This window comes from Polyodon spathula, chromosome 9, assembly GCF_017654505.1.
Source record: "Polyodon spathula isolate WHYD16114869_AA chromosome 9, ASM1765450v1, whole genome shotgun sequence".
Taxonomy (NCBI): Eukaryota; Metazoa; Chordata; class Actinopteri; order Acipenseriformes; family Polyodontidae; genus Polyodon; species Polyodon spathula.
The window spans coordinates 41,464,872-41,486,771 of record NC_054542.1 but is presented as its reverse complement, the minus strand read 5'-3'; the positions used below and the strand labels follow the sequence as shown (position 1 = coordinate 41,486,771).

The window sequence follows — 21,900 nt, the reverse complement described above, 5'->3', positions numbered from 1 at the left end:
CGCTAGAGCAATGGAACCTTCAATATGGCCAAGATGATAATGGAACTGGACAGAGAATCAAGTTTGACAATGAAGACAAATCTTGATGTCTAAATTCCATCAAACTCTGTTCTGAGAACAAAACCTTCTTTAGCTCAATAATGTCAGAATCCCTGCGAAGGCAGCACAAGATTCCAAAACCCAAAAGAATTGTTCTACGTAATGCCCACACCAAGTCACAAGTCACAATTAAATCGCTCACAGGGGAATGTCTCCAGTGTGTTGCTACTTACCATGTTTCAGTTTGGACAGCATTGACTTCTCAGCATCTACTGAAGCACTCTTCCCAACCAGTAGCCTCTTGGCAAGATCTTTCTTGTAAAATGCCTCAAACACATCTTTACCTGTAAAAACATTTTTAGCATAGAAGTCTAAACAAACAAGCAATATGAATCAAAGAGATAAAGCCCTGAACTGCATATATCACCAATGTCTAGATTCAATAAGGGACTCTGCAGACACGTTACCGGTAATTAATTCACTAATTAGTTTTATAAAATAATAAATCTAATGAGAATCCCAGCTGAACTGTCTCCTGTTTCAAAGGTTAGTAATCGATGTATTTAAAGGAGTGGAATGTAATCCTTGCCACTTCATCCCTATGTTGTTCTAAAGATCGTTAGGTTCTTTGCTTGCTTTGTAGACTTTTCAAATGTGTGCAACACAAAACCTTAAGAAATAAAGAGACAGAACAGCAGGTCTGTGAATTGGGTGCTCTGAAAGACTCAGGAACTAATTTACTGGTACATTTAATATTATCTAGAATGTGCACTTGCCGTGGATAAACCTGAAGATGATCATTATCTTATCCAGTATTCTCTCCAGCTCTTCATCTGTTGCTTCTTTATTTCCAGCACGTAATTTGGAATCAACATACTTTGCTAAAGAGGTCAACAAAAACAAATGTACTCATCCAGGGATGATAATAAGACTCCCATTGCATTGCTGTCTGATCCATTTCTGGCTTTACTATGAGTTTCACAACACATACTTGAGTTAGTTAATTATACACTCTGGCTGATTAAGCTCATAGTAAAATCTGAGATGGGTGAAAATGCTATGCAATAGTCGTATTTTCATCCCTGATATCATTAGAAAGCACAGTTACTGCAAACACAATCCTTCAATTTTTCAAACAAGCTTTCAATGACTAAACAATTAAAATACAGATTATTTATTATATTTATATTCTCTAGAAAATGCTACTTTCTTGATAATATAAAATAGTTCTGTATCTGACAGATTACAACAGTTTGGTGAGTATACTGTATGATAAACGCCATACTGTTGGTTTCACATTGGTATGAATTATGGACAACAATATCCAAGATGAGTTACCATTGCTGTAACATTCACAGCACAATGTAGTTCAAATCAAATAAGTACCTATTAGTTCTGCAGGCTTGTTGGGCCTCTTGTTTATATACGTCTCAAAGGATTCCTTCATAGAATTGATAAACTTTTCATTTTTCTGGAAGCAGGCCTCAGTGATCTGGTCTGTTTTATCCTTGAAGTCTAACAGCTCCTGAACCATGTCTTTATCTTTCTCAGGCATCATCACTAGTGCACTTCCAAAGGTCTGGCAACAAAAGGAGGCAAGGAATGACACGAGATCACAAACCAACAGTACGTTGGAGTTGTGAGGTTAACGGTGTGTCCAGTGGTTATAGTATTCTGTAGTACTGCTAGGGTAGTACACAGGAGGTGCTTCTTAACACAGCACAAGACACACGAAGCTGCTTTGTCCTGCACATTGGTTTCAGTAAATGACTGCACACACATTTTATCAAGGAGTATAACAAAGAAAGGTCTCAAGGGTCAGTCTTTATCACAAAGAAAATCACTCAGACTAAGTAATGAATGGGAACGTGGAACAATTTTTTTGTGACTAAACTGTGTTGCAAAGACACTATTTAGTATGCAGTGTTTTCCAGGCAATCCACTTCACCAGAGGAGTTAGATATCAACTGAAGGGCTCTGTCACATAATGAAAAATGTTACAAAATAGAATGGTACATGAAAGCCATAGAATGGTACATGAAGACTTTGAAATGTGGCACTTCCCTGAACTGTACCTTAATGTATTCGCTCCAGTGTTGCAAAAGCACCTGCAGTCCTCCTTTGACCCTGCTGAAGAGCTGGTACAGGAGGGTGAGCTCAGTTATCCTGTTTCCATCCAGCAGGTGATGAAGCCCTGCAAGAAACCACAGAAACACTGGTATACAAACAGTATGTGGCATACACACATGCTCACACACACACACACACACACACACAAATCAGAAAGTCACTCAACCCCTTTGAGCTGCTGCTTGGCAGGTGGAGGCTCCAAAAAAATGGTTGAAGTTAATCTTGGGAACAGATCAGGAATGGAGGAAGCAATACAACAAAAGCAACTTTAAGCAGTATTGCATTTAGTATTGTGATACTAAACATGTCAAATGCAATAATTCAATTGAAATGGAAACCACACTTGCGTGACAAACATAGTTACCTTTCTGAAGGATGGCTGTTAGGTGTTCTCCGAGTAACTGCTTCTCCACAGTGAGTATTAGCTGTTTCCTTTTAAAACACACACCAAGAAAAAACAATGGATTAAGGCAAATTTTACGGAAAAAGGCAAAAATAATAGATTTAAATACGCTAATACAAACAGGTTGTGAAAGTTAGATAGTGTATATTGCATTACATTTATCAACACAGTTTCCTGATTAAATACATACTGGACTGACTACTTTAACGGAGTTCTGAACATAGTGGTAAGATGACCACATACTGCGAGATACAGGCAATCCTCGACTTACGACGCACGCCACTTACGACTCTTTTGCATTCTTACCCTGCTTCGACTGTACGATATTGATACGGCATTTACAGACAAGACACGAGCCATGCATCATGTGCGCATGCTCGGTGTCCGAACTGCAGTACCTGTTGTGGTCGCCCTGACTCAGTCTGGGTTTTTTTTTTTTTTATGCATGTAACAGTTATTTTAGAATTTATTTGCCCTGAACAATGTCAGATAAAAACAATGGACTCAAAATGAAACCTAAGCTGTGAACTGTCACATGAGGGGCTTAACTTCAAGTGATCGTAGTTTCGGCTAGGAGTACCGCATACACACACTGAATACGTCATTGGAAAGTCCCTAGTCTGTACTTTTAAACAAGCCATATAGATGCCTGAGTAATATGCGCGTACCCAACGGGCTAACTGTAATGAGTTAAATAAATATTTGCATGAGTACAAGATAACGGGTCATTTTTGTAAAAATATATTATCTGGCCAAAGAGTCAGGAACGTAACCCCAATGTATAACATGTTCCTATGGGAAAATGTGCTTCAACTTGCAATGCAACTTTCAGGAACCCATTGTGTAGTAAGTGCGTGGACTGCCTGTATAGCGCTTCATCTACTGTTGCAAAACCATATTTCCTTCTAACAGTAGTTTTAAGTCCTTGAGATGCCGAGACACATGATATCACCAGTAACATTATTGTGGTGCAGCTGAAAGGTATGAAAATCAGCCTGCTGCAACCCCTTGCTTTGTCTCCAAGCTTTCCCAACCATCAAGAGTGCTGGGGAGTGGCATTCCTCTCAATAAAAGGCATACTGACGATCAAGAACTAAAATAATCTCGGCACAACAAAAGGACGAACGGTGATAATGTTAATACAGCTAATAAGGTAAGACAATGGATTTTAAAAGCATTGGTTGGAACTCGTTTCAAAACTAAAACGAAACCCGTCCCAAAGCCCTCCAGACTGAAGTCATGGAACAGAAACTTCATAGGAGAGCTGGCTAAAGCAATTCTACACAGAACAAAGGCTTCCTTCCGCTGTGCTTACTGTGTGCTCTGATCCAAGTATGTTATTACTCTATCCGTCTCCTCTTCTAGTCGTTTGTTGACATGGTGAAGATATTCTGGTACCTGAACACACAAGACACAAACCAATACTGAGATGTTGATTTTTTCTGAAAGGAAGCCAGCCTTAAGTAATGAGCCACACATGCAACGCAAGTATTCCAGGCACCATATAGTACGCATTAGGATTTAAGTCGAATGGCATTGCTGTACTGTACTATACCTCGAGTCAGTACTACTGTATATCTGGGTAATAATAGCTGGATTGTATGCTTGAGTGGACTCAACAACATAACCTGAGCCCAATCCACAAATAATAAATAGGCACAGGAAGTGAATTTATAGTGTGGTGGCAGGGTTAACTGGCTTTCTCCAGTAAACACAAAATACCTTTTAGCAACACTGTATGTTATGCTCATAGATACAGTGCTATTCAGCCCTCTGTCTTTTGGCATTTCAGAACACTGCGGTTTCAGTTTCATTTACTTTTTAAAACTCCTCTGTCGAGTGGTTCACTTGCAATATTCCCCCCCTTTAACGCATTATTGGTTATCTGAGTTGAGTGAGAATTTGTGTTTTCTAGCAACTGCATATAATAAGGCTTACATTTCATAGATAGGTTCTGCAGACACGATAAACCATAACAGTGATAGTAGAGGGCTTTTTTTTTTGACATATATAAAGGGTTAACCCTAACATTGCTGTGTTGAACCAGTTACTAATTCTAGGAATTTAACACTCATCATAGACCTGATGGGTGAGCTTGAGGATGCCATCGATTTGCTGCAGAAAATAGGCATGTGGGACTAAGTGACTCCACAGATTGTGAGCAAACGAATCAGTATTAGACTAAGTTACATTTACCTCTCTCTCTTGCATCAGGCTTTGACCCTCAGCTGCATATAAACGATGAGTCTCTTTCAAAAACTTCTGTTCAAAAGAATCCTTATACACCTAATCAAGGAGAAGGAAAGAATCTTTAATAAAAACATATTTGACATGTCAAAACACCCAGACACATATATCCCTCAAACTGAAATGGCTGTTAATTATGCATTGTATTGTGCATTGCACATCATTTTTAAAAATTTGTTCAGATGAAAAAAAAATGTAGAGGGGGTGAGAGAAAGTGTACTGTGCTGTACTGTACAGGAAACTTTAAATATTTACCTGCAGATCGGAAAGCATAGTTAGCAAACTGCGTAACAAGCTTCTGTCTACAGCCTCCCCGTTCCGTTCTCTCTCAATCAGCTGAAGAATGCCGTCAACAGTTTTACTCTGGACCACCTTATCACTGATTATATGGCTTCTGAACAACTCCAGACCCGTGTCCCTGTTAAAACGATACCGGATTTCACCCGTGAGAAAATGCATGCTAAACAGTGGAGGTGTGACAAACAAGCAGCTCTGCAGAGAATACTGTATATCAGAAAGTAACACTGGACACTGGGTTAAAAAAAATAACTTACCAAATAGAGGGCAGCATTGAATTCTGCAGGACGTATGTTCGATCCAAAAATAAGAAAATGCTTCTTATCATTATCTAGCAAAGAAACATTGGAATATAGAAAACATGATAAAGCACAACATGACTGCAAATGTACTGCATTCTAGATACCTGCTCTAGTAACACACAAGACAGTGTGACTGCATGAACAATGCAGCAACCTGTTCTTATTCTGAAATTCTCACTGTTGTAGAAGGTATATGAGTCTTAAGAAGTAATGGCATTTCTAAATGTTCTTGGTTTACTTAAGGTTTGACAATAAAAACATAATACTGCAGTTGCCAAGACAGCCTCTGCATTGACTTGAAATAGAGGTTCCAAGTTGCCCCTACATTTTATATTTGAAGATATACCTAGGAAAGGCGGGATGTCAGGAAGGCCCTTTTTGGCCCACTGCTGGCTTGAAAAATGAAAAATAATAATTAGATCTACATCCAGTCAATTCTATTTTCAATTCCTTTTTAAAATCAATTCCCAATTCCAATTGCAATTCCCACTCCTTCAAAGAAATTGAAAATTATTTTTGTGCCTGTTCCACTGCTTTGATTTGAAGCCAACTTAATTAAAAAACAGTGATTTAAGTAATGTGTTGCCACTGTGAGAAGCTCATTTTAACAGAAGACTGCTAATTGCAATTTTCATCAATGATGTGTTGGAATTGAGTAAAAGCGAATGGGAAATGGAATTGGAATTTGGAACTAATTTTAAAAAAGAAAATTGGAATTGAGAAACAGGAATTGACCCCAACCCTGAACCTGGCTTTAACACAGTCATGCTATTTTTTCCCTCTGTTAACTTTAACAACATTGTAATCACTGCTTGAGTAACCGGACAATCAAGAGGGTTTACATGCTTACCATTTGTCTACAGTGATCCTGCCAACATTTATTCATCTTTTTAAGAAATAAAACATTGTCCAAAGAATCTGTGAACCATTGTAAAGGAATAATAATAATAATACAAAATAAGTATGTCAGCGATAGTGTCCCACCAAAACACTAAATTCAAATTAGAGCCATCAGTAAAATTAAGAAAAAAAAAAAAAGACATTATGCTACATTTTAAGAAAGTTGTTCCCTTACTTGCCGTGGACCATGTTAAAATGTCAGTTCTATACGGCTTCCTTAAAATGTTATGAGGGTAACAAAAACACCAATTTCCTTCACATGTTTGTTTTGCTTCTGTGATATACAGCCCAGCTTGTGTATGTCATTTATAACCCCCTGCAGGCAGCCACAAGAGAATGCCTGTGCAGTTTCCAGAGCGGCAGGAAGGATTATAGTGGTAAGTGGCAAACTACAGAATAATCTAATAAACAAAATCGCCCAGGAATACAATTCCAGTTCCTGGGACACTGCAGCTTTAAGGTATGAGTCACTCACATTAAAACAAGAGCCGAGGAAAGAAAGACTGATTTAAAGCTCACTGTGCTAGTGGAAGCTGGGGACTACTTTGAACTCACAGTGCCACCTACAGTTCGGCAAGACAAATCTCACAATGTTTGTTTGTAAGTTTTCATATCTTCTTTATCCTTTTAACCCAAGCTCCACCCAACTCCCTATCACACAGTCAGTAATGTTATCCTGTCTAACAGCTGGCTGACCTGTACAGCTGGCCCCTAGCTTTCCTCCAGTTCTGAAAGGAGCCAGGCCAATGCTTGGGAAGCTAAAAAGTTAAACTAGCACTGTCAGCAGGGACTGCATGATGCTCTCTACCAGACTGATATTTCAAGGTGGGCTATCCTTCTAGGATGGAATACTGGCTTGCTAGGGACAACCTTGATGAACAGCAGCTGAAACAGTAATATTTTTTGATTGCCTTACAAAAGTTTCCTATAGTAAAAGCATAGCATGGTGTAATAAAGCACAGTGAAAACATGGTAAAGCATATATACGCATTGTAAAGCACAGAGAGGTATGGGATAGCATGTTAAAAAACATAGCAAACCAGGGTAAACCATGGTAAATGCATTGAAACAACACCGTTTAAACTTGTACAAGGGTTCTGCAGAGAATCCTTCAATAAAAAATAATTTAAAAAAATCTGAACACTGTCAAGAACAGTTTTTCCAAGTAGACATTTTTCCGAAGACACAATGAACAATGTCTTTTTTTTTCCCTTGTCTTTTTTTTTAGGTTTCTGCAATTGTTCTGGGCGGTTCACATTGCAATTATTCTCATTTTAATTGTAACTGCTTCGAGTTGAGTTCTAGCTGCCTGATATAGACGTAAACCCTAGGCTAGATCAGCCAGAGTGTTTCTATTGAAGTAAGAGCCAGCGCCATTAGTGCACAGGTGTGTACTGCCAGAAAAATGTAAAGAAATGTTTGCGACACTGGATCTTATTTCTATAAAGTGCAGACTGTGTAATACGCCCTTGGCTTGAAATCTAGAACAGAAGAGCAGCTCCTGAACTCAGCCCAAAGCACGCTGTCTGGGTAATTGCAACACAAATGACTGAAAACTTCATCAACAGTGAAGGAATCTTTTTATTTAGCAGCCATTAAGGCAAATACCTTCATCTGTGTTTTTTAACTGTTATGGTACAAAACCAGAAAAGAAACGACTCACAACAATAATTTAACTACACCTTCCAGGACTTTCTTACCACAGTAGTTTTATACTGTTACAGTCTTCCAAAATTAGCTTGAGATTGCTTCAAAATAGAACCCTTAGTCTCAAAAGGATATTCTCTGAACTGATGTATCTGCGCTTTGACATGATCTTCACAGACTTGTCTTAGCTGTTTGTACAGCGTAGCAGATACCTTATAGGAACAAAGGTTTTCCACTGCCTAGGAGAGAAAGAGAAAACACTGAAGATGCCAAAAGATCTAGAGGAGACAAGGAATCTATGATACAAGTATGGAGAAGAGTTGTGAAAACTGAAGGCAGGTATCATGTTCACCAGAGCAGGTGTGACAAACAGACAAGATCATTGAATAAGGGGCCACATTTTCAATGAAGACCTTAAAAAAAGTGTTTGGATAGGCAAACACTTTTTTTGGCTAGGATTCTTTTAAAATTCAGATTAATCTATTTTAACAAGATGACAATGTATGACTAAGTAGTATAGTATGTATTTATTTAGCTAATGTGTGCTACTTTGGTTTTTATTCATTTGTTTTGTGTACTGCATGTAAGCAAATTAGCAGAGTCGTAACCCCCTGGCTTACCTGGTACAGCTCTTCCAGATTGTATTTAATCGAGGTGCTATTCTGTATGGCTCCCACTGCCTCCTGAAGTTTTTTCCATGTATCCTGAGTGTAATTGTCCGAGAGCCTTGGTCTATCTGTTAAATTAAAACGGGAATTATGAATAAATGGTGCAAACAGTAAAATGAATGCAATTTACCAATATCCATATTGTTTAATATGTGTACTGCTGATACAAGTATCACCAGCACTCTAACATAAAGCACTTCTTATAATAAATACATCTCCATGGGTCATAAAACAGAGACACTGGAATACTCTATGAATTCAAGAGTTTAACCCAATTTATTTTTCTACTGAAACCTGTTTGAAGAAAGAATAAGTCTTAACATTCCTGGAGAAGTGTCAGCTTTGAAGACTGGGTCAATTACAGACCACCGCAACAGCATACTGATGCTGAAAGCAGACCTGTAAAAATCACAAGGATGATACATTTGAAAGACCCTTTACAAATAACTCAGAACATATTTGTTTGCGTGTGTTTAGTGAAGTGCATACTTTTCAACATCTCACTACATTTGTAGTCCCATTTTGTACAGTTTAAACAGACTATACAGCTATGGCTAAAGGTTTTGCATCACCCTATAGAATTAACTCATTTTGCTTTAAAGTCAAATGAACCCTTTTATTTGCTTTACCCTAAACGTATCAGACCAATTCCTCCACTAGAGGTTATGGCTGCCTGCCTCAGGGTATAGTCACTGAAGCTAAACAGTCAATAATACATAATGGTGTGTATAGAGTGAAAATGCTGAACAGAAAAGACAACCTGCTTTTAATTAGCCATTTACCTTTGATTTGACTAAAACTGGCCTTTTTCTCGTAATTACTGTTGGAGCCAGTGGCATGAAATGAAAGCTGCTGGTCCAGGGCGGCAAGTGACTTTCTTTCCTAGCCTACTTTGCTGCAGTTGATTTGACATAAAATAATTAACAATGGTTGTATAAAACCCGGTAAGCTGTTTACATTGCTTTCAAACCCAGACTAATGCAGGAACAAAGGGTTCCACCACAGCTGTCAGAACACTGCCGGCCTTTCCCTTCACCTGGCTACCTTTATCCACAAAACAAGCCTATTGTCTCTCTATGACAAAGCAGAAAAAAATACTCCCAGTAGTGAGAAGCTGGGTACACTTATCAGTAACAAGCTTTAGTGTGCTCAGATTAGACAGAGAGGACAGAAAGGAAATGTACATACTCTGGTATTGAAATACAAAATTGCTTAAGGTGAGCTAGGCCCCAAGTCAACACAAGTTCACAACAAAATAAAACCCAATTCAACATAACTGGCAGTCTGCAGGGGTGGAAAAGGACTCCACTACATAGCAGTTTGATCCATTCCTGGTTTTACTATGAGTTTAATAAGACACATCTGAGCTTGTTACCTACACACTGGGGCTAATCAAGCTTGTAGTAAAACCTGAAATGGGTGAAACTGCTACCCAATACGCATCGTATTTCCTTCCTTGGTCTATGCTAGATATGGCAGAGGTGACACAGAGCTGTGAGGGGGGAGCTCTCATGAAGTCAAAAGCACCAAACTGTAAAAGGAAATCCAATAGTGCCCATGCTCAAGTTTACCTGCCAAATTACACTGTACAGCCATCAATAAGCGATGCCATACACATGTCAGTACCATCTGAACATTTCACAAAGCAGCCCACTTAGAATAAACGGTCCCCAACAATCCCAATATTAGGTTAATGGGGCAGGAATTCTGGACTAAACAATTCGAAAGCAACACTATTGGATATTCAAATTTCTGATTTGACTTTCCCTTTAAAACAAGACAATTTGGGCCTGGCAAATGTACCACAATCTTTCCTCCTAAGATGTCATAAAGACCTCGATAAAGTTGACACAAATATTTACCATACAATGACTGGCCACCAGGTGGTAGTGTGTGGTAATTTAAAATCACAATAAAAAAAAAAAAAAAAAAAAAAAGATTCACGTAAAACAGCATTAGAGGTAAATGTAGCCTAAATAAAATTAATTTAGTAATATGGCATTAATGGCAAGTCAAAGGAAGCCTCCTGAAATATCAGCTATTTTTTTTCTTTCTTTCATTATAGTGAATAAAATCTCTGCTCCTGAAACTGATATCGAAAAACTTAGTATTACATTTCTGAGTATCTCTGAAGCAAGGTCCTGTTAAAAGTATTTTTGAAAGCTGCTAGCAACAAATTGGGGTTTGAATAACAAACTCCATGTCCAGATCCCATTCGTACATGTAAGATTCAAACCTTTAACCTTTTCAGTGTTCCCTGGGTGAGAGGTCTCCTCACTTTACTGCCATCTCCTTATGTGCCTTTGAAGAGAGATCTCACCCATTTTAAAGATTGTCACAATGTGCAACCTAAATAAAGAACAGTGTGGTCTCCTGAAATACATGGGCATCTTTGTGCTTCCATTTCGATTCAGCTGGGAAGTGGTTTTGACGCACAAAGGGAGCGCGTACCCGTTTTATTCTTCAGCAGTGTGCTTCAGAAAAAAAGGATGGCAGAAAACCCAACGCTGATAACATTTTAGAAATCACCTTTCTCACAGTATCACTTGTTACACTTTAACTTGTTTGTAACCGACTGCGATTTAACAGGGTTATTTCTGATACTGTATGCAATGCACAATTTTTTTTTTTTAACTCTCCAGCAGCTAGCTACTTTTACCAATATAGTCAGTGCACCTGTGATCACATATATTAGGCATGCAGCAACAAGAGGTCCATGACTGAGTGAATGACACTCAGTCACAGGGCTACACACCTCTGCAATCTGAATGATTTTTCACAGAATGTTCTGAGGGGGTCCTGCCACCACCTCCCCATAATGGGATCATCTTGATCTGGACTGACACAGGTTCTAAATCTAGCAACACTACAGGATACTCAATGCGAATACAGCTCATTGTATGAGTTCAAACGACACTGTAGGGGCCTAAGGTTTGTCATATCTGTTCCTGACTGCCTTTGCTTTCGAGAGGAGACAGAGGCTGGCTTGCAAGGCCCTACAGAGCATCTGTTAATGGATACTTTACTGTATATCACTCTATGTCTTACTGATAATGTCTTACCTGTATATTACACTACTATGTGTTCTGTATGATTGCTGTTGTTTCTGCTTATATCATTAAATCTAATCTAAAGCCTAGTACCTATTTCCATAAAGACTCCCTGGGGCTGATTATGGGAAAGTATATTACCACTGTACTAAGCCCTGAGGCCTGTATGTGAAGTATTGTGCACTGAAGCCTGTGAATCACAGGGTTACGTCTCCCATCATCCAGGTTCATGGGAATACCTTTAATGGCACAAACTGCAATACAATGGGAGTTTGTTTTGCTTCATGTGAAATTTCCCACAAAGCTTCACTTGCTGTTCAGTTTTAGGCCCTTGTCATTCAATTATGTGCCACAAATTGTAATGGAGTGGTAATTTGGTGATATAGGCCTTCTACTATCTACTAAGAAAAAAGTGGAGAACATCAAACTGCTAAAATACAGTGAAAGAGTTTTTAGTCCATAATGTTTTGTAATGTCCCATTAACGTGACTCAAACTGAATTAATGTTCTAAATTCAACATATCCAAGTTGATTACATAAGCACAGTTAATTAAATGTTGTCATGTGTGTATGTATAAAGACTTTCAAACAAAAAGGCATCTTTATGTAAAGAAATGTCGTGTACAGCTGCGGTTAACAATGATTGGTTGCACATGACATCACTCAAAAGAGATCCTCCCCGTTCTTCTAGAAACATAATGTGGTGTGATTTATTACGTGCAGGATGCCGTGGTGCGGTGAATGCGTGCCTTCCATAACAGTATCCAAAACAGATAACGTAGACATAGACTGTGTACTGTGAGAATATAAACTTTTTTTTTTTTTTTTTTTTTACATCTTACAGTACAGTAACGTTACAATATCAAAATCTATAGGTTGCAAAGAAGTTAATATTAATTAGACCACATCGCTAAAATAGCTTTGTGAAGAATTAAGTTAAATACAATCCATGCCTGAAATATGTTTTCAGAAATAGATTCTAACATATTACACTGTTTGTGTTCTGACGGAGGAATATGACATAACACTAATATAACATTTAGGCATAGTGCAGTAAATAAATTTCGAAGCCAACCTACCTTTAAAATTTTTTATAACTAATTTCTTAGATGTCCCAGGTTTGGTGACTAGGGCAGATGGTTTTGTAAGCCCGTTCGTGTGCTCTGCTAGAGCAGGGAAGTTAGCTTTATTGTTGTTTTTCTGCCCAGTCTCTTCTGACATCATTGCTGGTGGTACGTCTTCTTATATGACATACACGACAGGTAGGTGCTGCCCTTCCTCAGATTCTTCTTGATATGGTTAGGTTTGTTGCTTAACGATTTTCTGTTGACTGATCAGTAACTGCTGTACCCTGGCTTATTGCTATTTTGAGTAAACCCAACGGTCCTTACCAGTAACCCGATATTTTTCTTATGAATTAAGTCAATGCCTCCAAACCTGTTTGTTCTGTATTCCACCAGCAACATCAGTTTCTTGAAAGCAACTCGGGTAATTAACTAGTTTTGTCCCTGAAGTTAAAGAATTCGTACTTGAGCGAAGCCTGAAAACTAACTACAGCGTGTTTGGGGATAATAATCCATGACAGCCCGTTTTCTCTGTCAACGAAAACCTTTCCATATATACAAATGTCCTGCTCGTTATATATATAGAAAAAAAAATAACTACATAAAGTCCAATAAAACGGTGAACCGCTTCATACAAGCAACAAAACCCAACAAAATGGCCCCTTTCTCCACCTCCAGCCGATGCATCTTGGGAGAGATGTTTTTTTTTTTTTTTTTTTCTTCCTGCAAAGTGCACTTGAGTTTGGCGGTGTTATTAAGTGCAGTCAAGTGATCTATCTCTACTCAAGACAAATATGTTACATTTCTGTGGCTTCGGATCTTTTAAGTATTGTCTTTGTGAATGCATGACATTAGTCAACAGGCGGAAATCTCAGGGGAACGTAATTGCTGTCAAAATAAAAAACAACTTTTTTGGAGGAAGCCGTATAAATATATTTAAGTACCTGTAATACTCGAGTAAGACAGTAACAATGCTTTGATAAAGTAAAAAAAAACAAAAAAAAAAACGAATTTGACCAATACATTCATAATTTGCACATAATTGTTTTGTTTGATGCATACGTCGTAATTGATGTATACTGCATACAAATACACTGAATATATTCATTTTCTTCTGTAAAAAGTTGCCCTATTTGTGTGAACGTACTGCTGGCAACAATGCTAATTTAGTTTCCAACAGGAAGTACAACCTGCTCCGTGACCTTTACACAGCGACTTCCTGTTCTCCGACTAAAAACAAGGAGGTAAGTTTGTGCATTACGATTGTGAAGCAATGATGTTAAAACAACTGTTAGTCTTCGTTTTGTTTTTTGTTTTTTTTTTTTAATTCATACAGTTAGCTGTGGGTGGTCAAAACTGTCTATACTGTTGTTGACGCATTGCAGGGGTTAACACAGCACAGAGCTGAGGTAGAGTTGACCGCAAGATGCAGTTTAGACTAACAGAAAATATACTATAACATTGAATAACGTTGCACAGAACCCACTAAATCGGCAATTGCAATCTGGTTTATTGTGGAATTGTATTATGGTTATAACAAATAGTACCAGACCAACAAAATAACGCTGGTTCAGGCAAATAACACAGGCAAAAGTCGTAGAACTACTTGCTGGGGATTATACAGTATCTACACCGGTGCAGGGTCAGAAAGTGGTACTGTACTATACTACTAGACCCGCCAACGCTGACTTCTCAGTACAGTCGAATGAAATTTGGATCCGTTTAGGTCTGCTGCTGAGCACTGTAACCAGTGTAAACAGGCAGAAAGTTCGAGGCGTTTTTCGTTGTTTAATTTATTTAGTTACACCAAAATTGTATTTTTAAACTTGGTTTTTAAACTATTAAATTATTCACCAACTCTCGCAATGTCTAGTTATTTTTGAGTATAAGTCGTCAAATAAATAAACGATAAAACTATAAACCCCTTTGTTGACCACATTCCAAGACAAACATGGGCGATGGGTAGAACAGACAAGAACAATGGCATGCAATGCATTTATTAACTAGCTAACACATCTTGGTATAGCATGCATGACTTTAAAGCCTGTTGCACTTAAAATACACATCTTTATGATAATAATTTGAAGTCATATTGACACCTTTAAAATTCGATTAAGGGTACATTGATTCAAAGTGCTGTGACAACTCACTACGAACAAGACAAGCTGTAGTTCACCCACAACATCGTATGTTTACAATTTTAGATAACCCAATTCGTTGCTCATCAGTTAGTCAAATAAATTCGCTTAATTGTGAAAAAATATATTAAAAAGAGCTTTAGGGGCTGAAATCAGTTTTTTCTACATTCACAATTAAGCTTAATCTATCATTATTAACTTTTTTACAGGGCTAATTCTTAGAATTTGTTGAAAAGCAGAGAGAAAAACTGTGTTGTATTCCAAACACCAGCACGGTTCTATTCATAAAATGGCGCATATCACAATAAACCAGTACCTGCAACAGGTAAGTCTCTGCACAGTTCACTGGCGACTGCCATATTAATTCAGTTTGTTTTATTCTGAAAGAGTAATCATTTGTTGTGTGTTCTTTTTATTATTATTATTCTGCTTGTGACAAATAGAAAATTTAATAAAATACCATAGTCAATGTAAACGAACATAAATATTTTTTAAAGCCTTGGTTGTAACTCCTAAGGATGGTTGTGTTTTCTTTTGTGAGTTGAAAAACATTACGATTTGTTTGAATTTTTAGGTACTTGAGGCCATAGATACAAGGGATGGAACTTTCTGTGCAGAGTTGCTGTCATTCAAGCACCCCCACGTGGCAAATCCAAGGTTACAGGTAATCTGCACACCTGCTGAATGACTTCACTTCCAATAGGCTGTGTCCACATAATAATACACAATAAATAAATAAAACAAGTATTTTATTAAGTATTTATGTAACATTATTTTAAAAAGTGGCAAAATAAATTCATCTTTTATTTAATTATTTGCATATTTGGCTTATGTAAATTCAAAACAAATGTGTGAGGTTTTTTATAGGAAAGAGGTAATTGAGGTAAAAACAAAAACAAATGACATGTTTCTTAACATTTGGTTTGTTTGCAAAACATTGTTTATATATATGTGTGTGTATATATATGTATATATATATATATATATATATATATATATATATATAATATATATATATATACATACACACACACACACACACACACACACACACTATTAATTAATTAATTAATTAATTATTTTATTTGTTTGTTTGTTTTTTAACAGCTAGCAAACCCAGAAGAAAAGTGCCAGCAAGTACTAGAGCCTCCTTATGATGAAATGGTTGCTGCTCATTTAAGGTAAAGCATTTTGTTTGGACCTGATTCGGATAACTCTTAATTTTGATTACCTTCATGTTAAAACTGGTGCAAGGCTTCAAAATAAATAACTACTTATTTTGTATTTGGAGTGGAATTTGATTGGTGTTTTACATTTCCTTATCTTTGTTGTTTTATTTTTTGTGTGCATAGAAATGCAAAGAAGTCCCAAACCTGTGTTTTGTGTCACTCTTATTTTTGTGGCAACATATTGTGAAGTCATTGCCTCAATATTTGTTCCATGAACTGCAATTCCCATTAATAATTATATTTGTAACACACTAACAAGCAATTTCAGGACATGACCAATCCTTGCTAAAGTGCAATAGTACATTTTAACAGGGAGGACAACCTGAAAATGTAAATGTTAGGTAGTCTGGTCACAACCTAATTCCTGGACCAATAACAAATGAGAATGTGGTGTGGCTAAACTGGATAATTGATTTCTAATTTAACCTGGCTACATGTGTAAAAAGAGGACCAGGGAAACTGCTTCTCAGTTCAGATGAGCACTCAAGAAAAGTAGGTACCTGTGCAAACTCCGACTCTGCTTGTTTGGTCATTTGTTTTATTTTTTAAAATAAGTGCTTCTCCCAGTGCTTCACACCATCTACTCAGCCTAAGAAATGCTTCTGCTATTCCTTGTGTTTGCCTGCCTCAACCGTCAAGCTACCCTTCCACACACCTCCACTTTGCTTTACTGTAAACGTATTCTTTTTTCTGTCTTTGCAGGTGTACATACGCAGTGTCTAATCATGACTTTGCAGAAGCATACAAATGCCAAACTGTTGTGGTTCAATATCCTTTGAGTAGCAGTGAGTGAAGGCTGTGTGTTTTCAAATGAATCAACAAACCACTTTAAATTGAGCATGGTGATCTTGTAGTGTTTTTAAAAAGACCAAGCTGAACCATTGGGGTGGGGGGGTATAATGGCAAAAAATGTCCCATTCCCAGGAAAATGAGAACATTGCTCTCGTGAATTTTGGTCTGGTTTCTAAACTTAATCAACGTATTAAAGAAACAAGTCGAAAGTAAGAAACGCATTGCTACAATCACAGTAGCTTCTGTCTCCTTTCAATGTTAATTGCATACTGGGTGCTGTGTAGCTGTTTCATGTGTTCATATAAATAAGTTCTTACTGCCCTTAACATTTTACATCATTTTTAAAGGCTTTCCAAGCTCACAAAGAAGAAAATTGGTAAGTGCGAAGAAAAGCATAACACTGACAATAATGTGTTGTATTGTTATTACATGTCTTACCAAAAACTTGTAACGTGCAGAAAGAAGCCAAGTAAGAGTCGTCCATATGAAGATGTGATTTCTGCAAAAGGGGCTGTGTTATAAAGTGTTTGTTGGGTGGAACTTTATTAGGCAGATCACATGGCGTTTACATGTGCAAGGGTATTTGGTCACACATCCCTACTAAGTGCTATAATTTCCCCAGTTCATCTCAGTCTACAAGGTAACAAAGTATCTAAGGTCCATTTTCATTTTAGAAGGAGTTTTTCTTCACTTTTTGAATGCTTATCTCTCCTTTTGATTTGCATCTGATGTAGTGTCTGGATCTGTAAATGCTTTTTATTTATTTTAGCAAGGGGCAGCTATTCATAGATTTGTTAGTCCGTTAACCAGTCATAATACAGAAAACTCATTTTAATACATGACATGCACCTGAACTCAAAACTACTTGTACTGTGTATTAAAACAACTCAACATGTAAATTACAATGGCTTTTATAATGTGGTGCTTATTTTATGATTGTAAGCTTTTGAGAGAGAGAGAGAGAATATATATTTGTAAATATAGATTCATTTATTATAATGGTTTAATGTCACTCTTACCAAATATTTGTTTGGTTCTTAAACTAGAGTTAGACTGTATTTTGTGCATCTTCTTTTTGTAGGGCATTGCCAATGATGTATTCTGTGGCGCTAGATCTTCGGATTTTTGCCAATAATGTAAGTATTCAACTAACCAATAAGAATCTTGAGTCTTTGTTTATAATTTATCTACCATGCTGAGACAGGATTCCTTTTCCAGATTTTTATTCTCTGTTGTATAGCTATGCACATTTTTAAAATGTCACAATAAATGAAATATCAACTAGCTTAAAATGTCATTTAAATATTTGGCACATATCCTGTAAGCCATGGGGCAGAGAGAGGGATGGCATTCAGATGTTGCCATTTCTCTTGGCCCCGGTTCTGCATTTAGTCTTTTAAATCCCTGCCAATGGGAATGAGCCATGCAGTGATAGAACTTTGATACAGTGTTTTTCATTTAAACAAGGTGTTTTGTTTTTTGACAGGCAGAACAGCAGCTATCCAAAAAAGGAAAGGGCAAAGTGGGAGACATGCTTGAAAAGGCAGCTGAACAATTGATGAGCTGCTTCAGAATCTGTGCCAGTGACAAGTGAGAATGCCAGAGATCTTCAGTGCAGTTACTCTTTATCTCCAGCAGGAGTTACTGTTTACCATTTCTCAGTAAAGCCACAGAAACACAGTGCATATTGAGTCCTTGAATTACTAGCTGCTTAGTTTGAATTGTTTTCTATAGCCATATCACTTCTGTAGTTGACCACACAGTATACACTTTACCTGCTGTGTCTTTGGACCATACAGTACATTAACACTTTATTACTTTGTACATTTATACTAAATCTACCAAAATATCACAATTGAACAACCCTATTAATTTAGCTTGTGTTCACTTAAACCTTCTTCTTCTTCTTCTTGCTATTTATTTCCTCACCACAAACTCTTTGAATATGAATAAATGTTCTTAAGAAACTATATGTAATTTTGCACTGTAAACCTGAACAGTGGTGTGTGTGGGGGTGGGTGTGGGGGGTGGTAGTAGAGAAGAGTGCAGTGGTGTCCAGTTGATGTAAAATATTAGTGAAGTGGGTAAATCAACCCCCCCCCCCCCCCCCCCCCCCAATAAAAAAGGGGGTTTAGATTTGTTACAGCCACGCTGGCATTGATGACTCTAAAAAGTGATCTTGATTTATAACAGCCATGTCGGCTTTGATGACTCTAAAAAGTGATCTTGATTTGTTACAGCCGTGCCGGCATTGATGACTCTAAAAAGTGGGGGATGTTGTTTCTCATCAACCAGCTCTTCAAAATTTACTTCAAGGTAAGAATGCTTTGTTCAATATTTTATGTTCTGTTGCTCATACCCTCTGTCAATAGCACATGTAACCCTACAAGTTGTATCTGTACAGATCTGGCTTTCACTGTTTTGTTTGTTACAGATTAACAAGTTGCACTTATGCAAACCTCTCATCAGGGCTATTGACAGCTCAAACCTGAAGGATGAGTATAGCATGGCACAGAGGGTGACCTACAAATACTATGTGGGCAGGAAAGCAATGTTTGACAGTGATTTCAAACAAGGTGACTCAACAAGTTACAAAACAATTATGAAAAATATATATAGTTTTTTTTTTTTTTTTTTTTTTTTTTTTTAACTTCATCCTCTGTACAGAAAAAAATCCATATTTAATTTAATTATCCATTTTTAAATTAAAAAAAAGGAATTTGGAATGCTGTTCATTCTCTTTTTAGTACTCCCAGTTCCGCTAGTTATTGGGCAGTATGCTCGTGGCCCCTGTTTGCTCCATGGTGCCATTCCACGACCACTCTCATTCTTGTATAATGCAATGCTTTAAAGCATAACAGGCCAGAAGGAAGTTTAGCCTCACCCCATTTTTCGTGTGCATTGTTTAGCTTCTTGGTCATTATGAAAGGAGATCATCTTCAGTTCCTCCTCTACAGTTTTGCCGTAAAACCCTATTTTAAGTCTTTTTTATAGAATATAAGGCTTTTAAGTCCCCATTACTCTGCCCAGTTCCGTTTCCCTTCTCAATGTTGAGTGTTTTGTAATTTACCGAGTCTTTAATTGGTGTCTTTCCACTCCAGCGGAGGAGTACCTTTCCTTCTCCTTTCAACACTGTCATAGATCCAGTCAAAAGAACAAGCGGATGATTCTCATTTACCTTTTGCCCGTGAAAATGCTTCTGGTGAGTAGAAAAGACGAACCCATTCAAGGCCTGTCACAGGTTTAACATTTCGGTTCTCCGCCATAAAGATCTGTTTATTGAATCTTATTGAAACCTTAGTGTTGCAGGGTTTTGTAATATACAGAGACATCTACTGTAGGAGTTACTTTGTCTTTCTTGTGTTTCTTTGCGGTGTGAAATTGGCAGAAATACTTTTTGGTTTCAGAATTGTATATGGTCTGTAGCTGGGGGGTTGGATAGAATATATTTTGTGTTTCCGGTTTATACCAAATCTTACTGAAAAATTACAGATTTTTTTTTTTTTTTTTTAACTGAACTTTGAGTTTTTACTGATTTGTACCTTTTTTTTGTTATCTACTATTAGTTAATTTAATCAACATGAAGAATTTTATGTAATGGTTTTGTTTGACTTGATTGTGTTGTTTCTAATTAACAGGGCCATATGCCAACAAACCAGCTCTTGAAAAAATATGACCTTCTACAGTTTGCTGATGTCACTAAAGCTGTTAGGTATTTGCATTTAAGCTTTTGAATCTGTTGGTGCCCTGCTATTTAAGAAAAGTACAACTGAAAAGAGTTCAAGATACAGTATGTTCAAAGATTTTATTGTTATAAATGCCATTAAAAATCCAATACGTGTTTTACATAATATGATATCTACAATGTGATGGAAATACATATTAGATACTGTTTACTAGGATCATTTTGTTAGCTGTGTGTACTTCAGCAGGGATCATGACATGCAACATAAAATGTTTCTGAATAAAACCATTTACGTGCATCAGGTTCTCATTTTGAACTAGTATTACCACTAAACAATGTGATTTATTTTACATGCTTGTGCTTTATCAATAGTGAAGGAAATCTACTGCTCCTGAATGATGCCCTGGCAAAACACGAGGCCTTCTTCATTCGCTGTGGCATCTTTCTCATTCTCGAGAAACTAAAAATCATCACCTACAGGAACTTCTTTAAGAAAGTGTGAGTAAAGAAATGGTGTGGTTGTTCAAACTATCAGATTTGAGTTGTCTGAATTTCTATCTACAGATACTGTAGTGACTACCCCATTAATATTTGTGGTATTTCCCTAGCACAGCTCATGTTGTTGTATCAAACATAATGGTACTATATTTAAATGGAGCGTTTTACAGGTCTGTTCAGTACTTGTTTACATTTTGATGTGTGCAACACTTGAGATGTTAAATTAATACAGATCTATTTCTGTTTGAACTGCTTGCCCTTTTCAAATATAATGAAATAAGCAATCATAAATTTACTTTTTTTTTTTTTTTTTTTTCAGGTATCAGTTGCTTAAAACCCACCAGTTGCCACTAGATGCTTTTCTCGTTGCCCTCAAATTCATGCAGGTGGACGATGTGGACACTGATGAAGTTCAGTGCATTTTATCTAATCTGATCTACATGGTAAGTACAGACATCCTGTTTAAGGCCCTGTGTCCCACAGTCACTTCTATGAAGTGTTGACACCTGTTAAATTTAAACGTTCTGTTCATGAAAGGTTTGTTTGTATTTTTTTTCTCCTCCTCTAACTTAAACTGTTTTTTTTAACAGGGACACATCAAGGGGTACATTTCTCACCAACATCAGAAGCTTGTTGTCAGCAAACAGAATCCATTCCCCCCACTGTCCACTGTGTCCTAGTGCAACAAATCAGACTTTTACTGCAATTTTTATTGTCATGTGAAAGACCATTATTGAACAGTTTTTCAGAATGACATTGTATTGTTGAGTGATATTTTTAATTATATGTGAATAAACATATTTTCTTGTTA

At 37.1% G+C, this 21,900-nt stretch overlaps 2 protein-coding genes across 2 annotated transcripts in view; one reads left to right on the top strand and one right to left on the bottom strand.

The window, feature by feature from the left end:
• The window catches only part of LOC121320873 (cullin-4A-like), a 19,886-nt gene extending 6,979 nt beyond the window's left edge, over positions 1 to 12,907 (bottom strand). Inside the window, exons 1-13 of the mRNA XM_041259618.1 lie at positions 12,763 to 12,907; positions 8,586 to 8,701; positions 8,101 to 8,204; positions 6,269 to 6,338; positions 5,374 to 5,447; positions 5,075 to 5,237; positions 4,769 to 4,858; positions 3,888 to 3,970; positions 2,534 to 2,601; positions 2,115 to 2,233; positions 1,426 to 1,618; positions 816 to 920; positions 273 to 383 (exon numbers count right to left, since the gene is read on the bottom strand). Coding sequence (XP_041115552.1) covers positions 273 to 383; positions 816 to 920; positions 1,426 to 1,618; positions 2,115 to 2,233; positions 2,534 to 2,601; positions 3,888 to 3,970; positions 4,769 to 4,858; positions 5,075 to 5,237; positions 5,374 to 5,447; positions 6,269 to 6,338; positions 8,101 to 8,204; positions 8,586 to 8,701; positions 12,763 to 12,907 — 1,441 coding nt within the window. The remainder of the gene's footprint in view (positions 1 to 272; positions 384 to 815; positions 921 to 1,425; positions 1,619 to 2,114; positions 2,234 to 2,533; positions 2,602 to 3,887; positions 3,971 to 4,768; positions 4,859 to 5,074; positions 5,238 to 5,373; positions 5,448 to 6,268; positions 6,339 to 8,100; positions 8,205 to 8,585; positions 8,702 to 12,762) is intronic.
• On the top strand, positions 12,860 to 21,900 carry pcid2 (PCI domain containing 2). Its single transcript, XM_041259619.1, has 16 exons — positions 12,860 to 12,945; positions 13,928 to 13,991; positions 15,095 to 15,210; positions 15,460 to 15,549; positions 15,993 to 16,066; positions 16,817 to 16,882; positions 17,241 to 17,282; positions 17,988 to 18,042; positions 18,393 to 18,496; positions 19,147 to 19,222; positions 19,341 to 19,482; positions 20,008 to 20,108; positions 20,545 to 20,618; positions 20,964 to 21,089; positions 21,409 to 21,532; positions 21,680 to 21,900. Exons 3-16 carry the CDS (start codon positions 15,175 to 15,177, stop codon positions 21,767 to 21,769), a joined length of 1,200 nt encoding a protein of 399 aa, XP_041115553.1. The 5' UTR covers positions 12,860 to 12,945; positions 13,928 to 13,991; positions 15,095 to 15,174; the 3' UTR covers positions 21,770 to 21,900.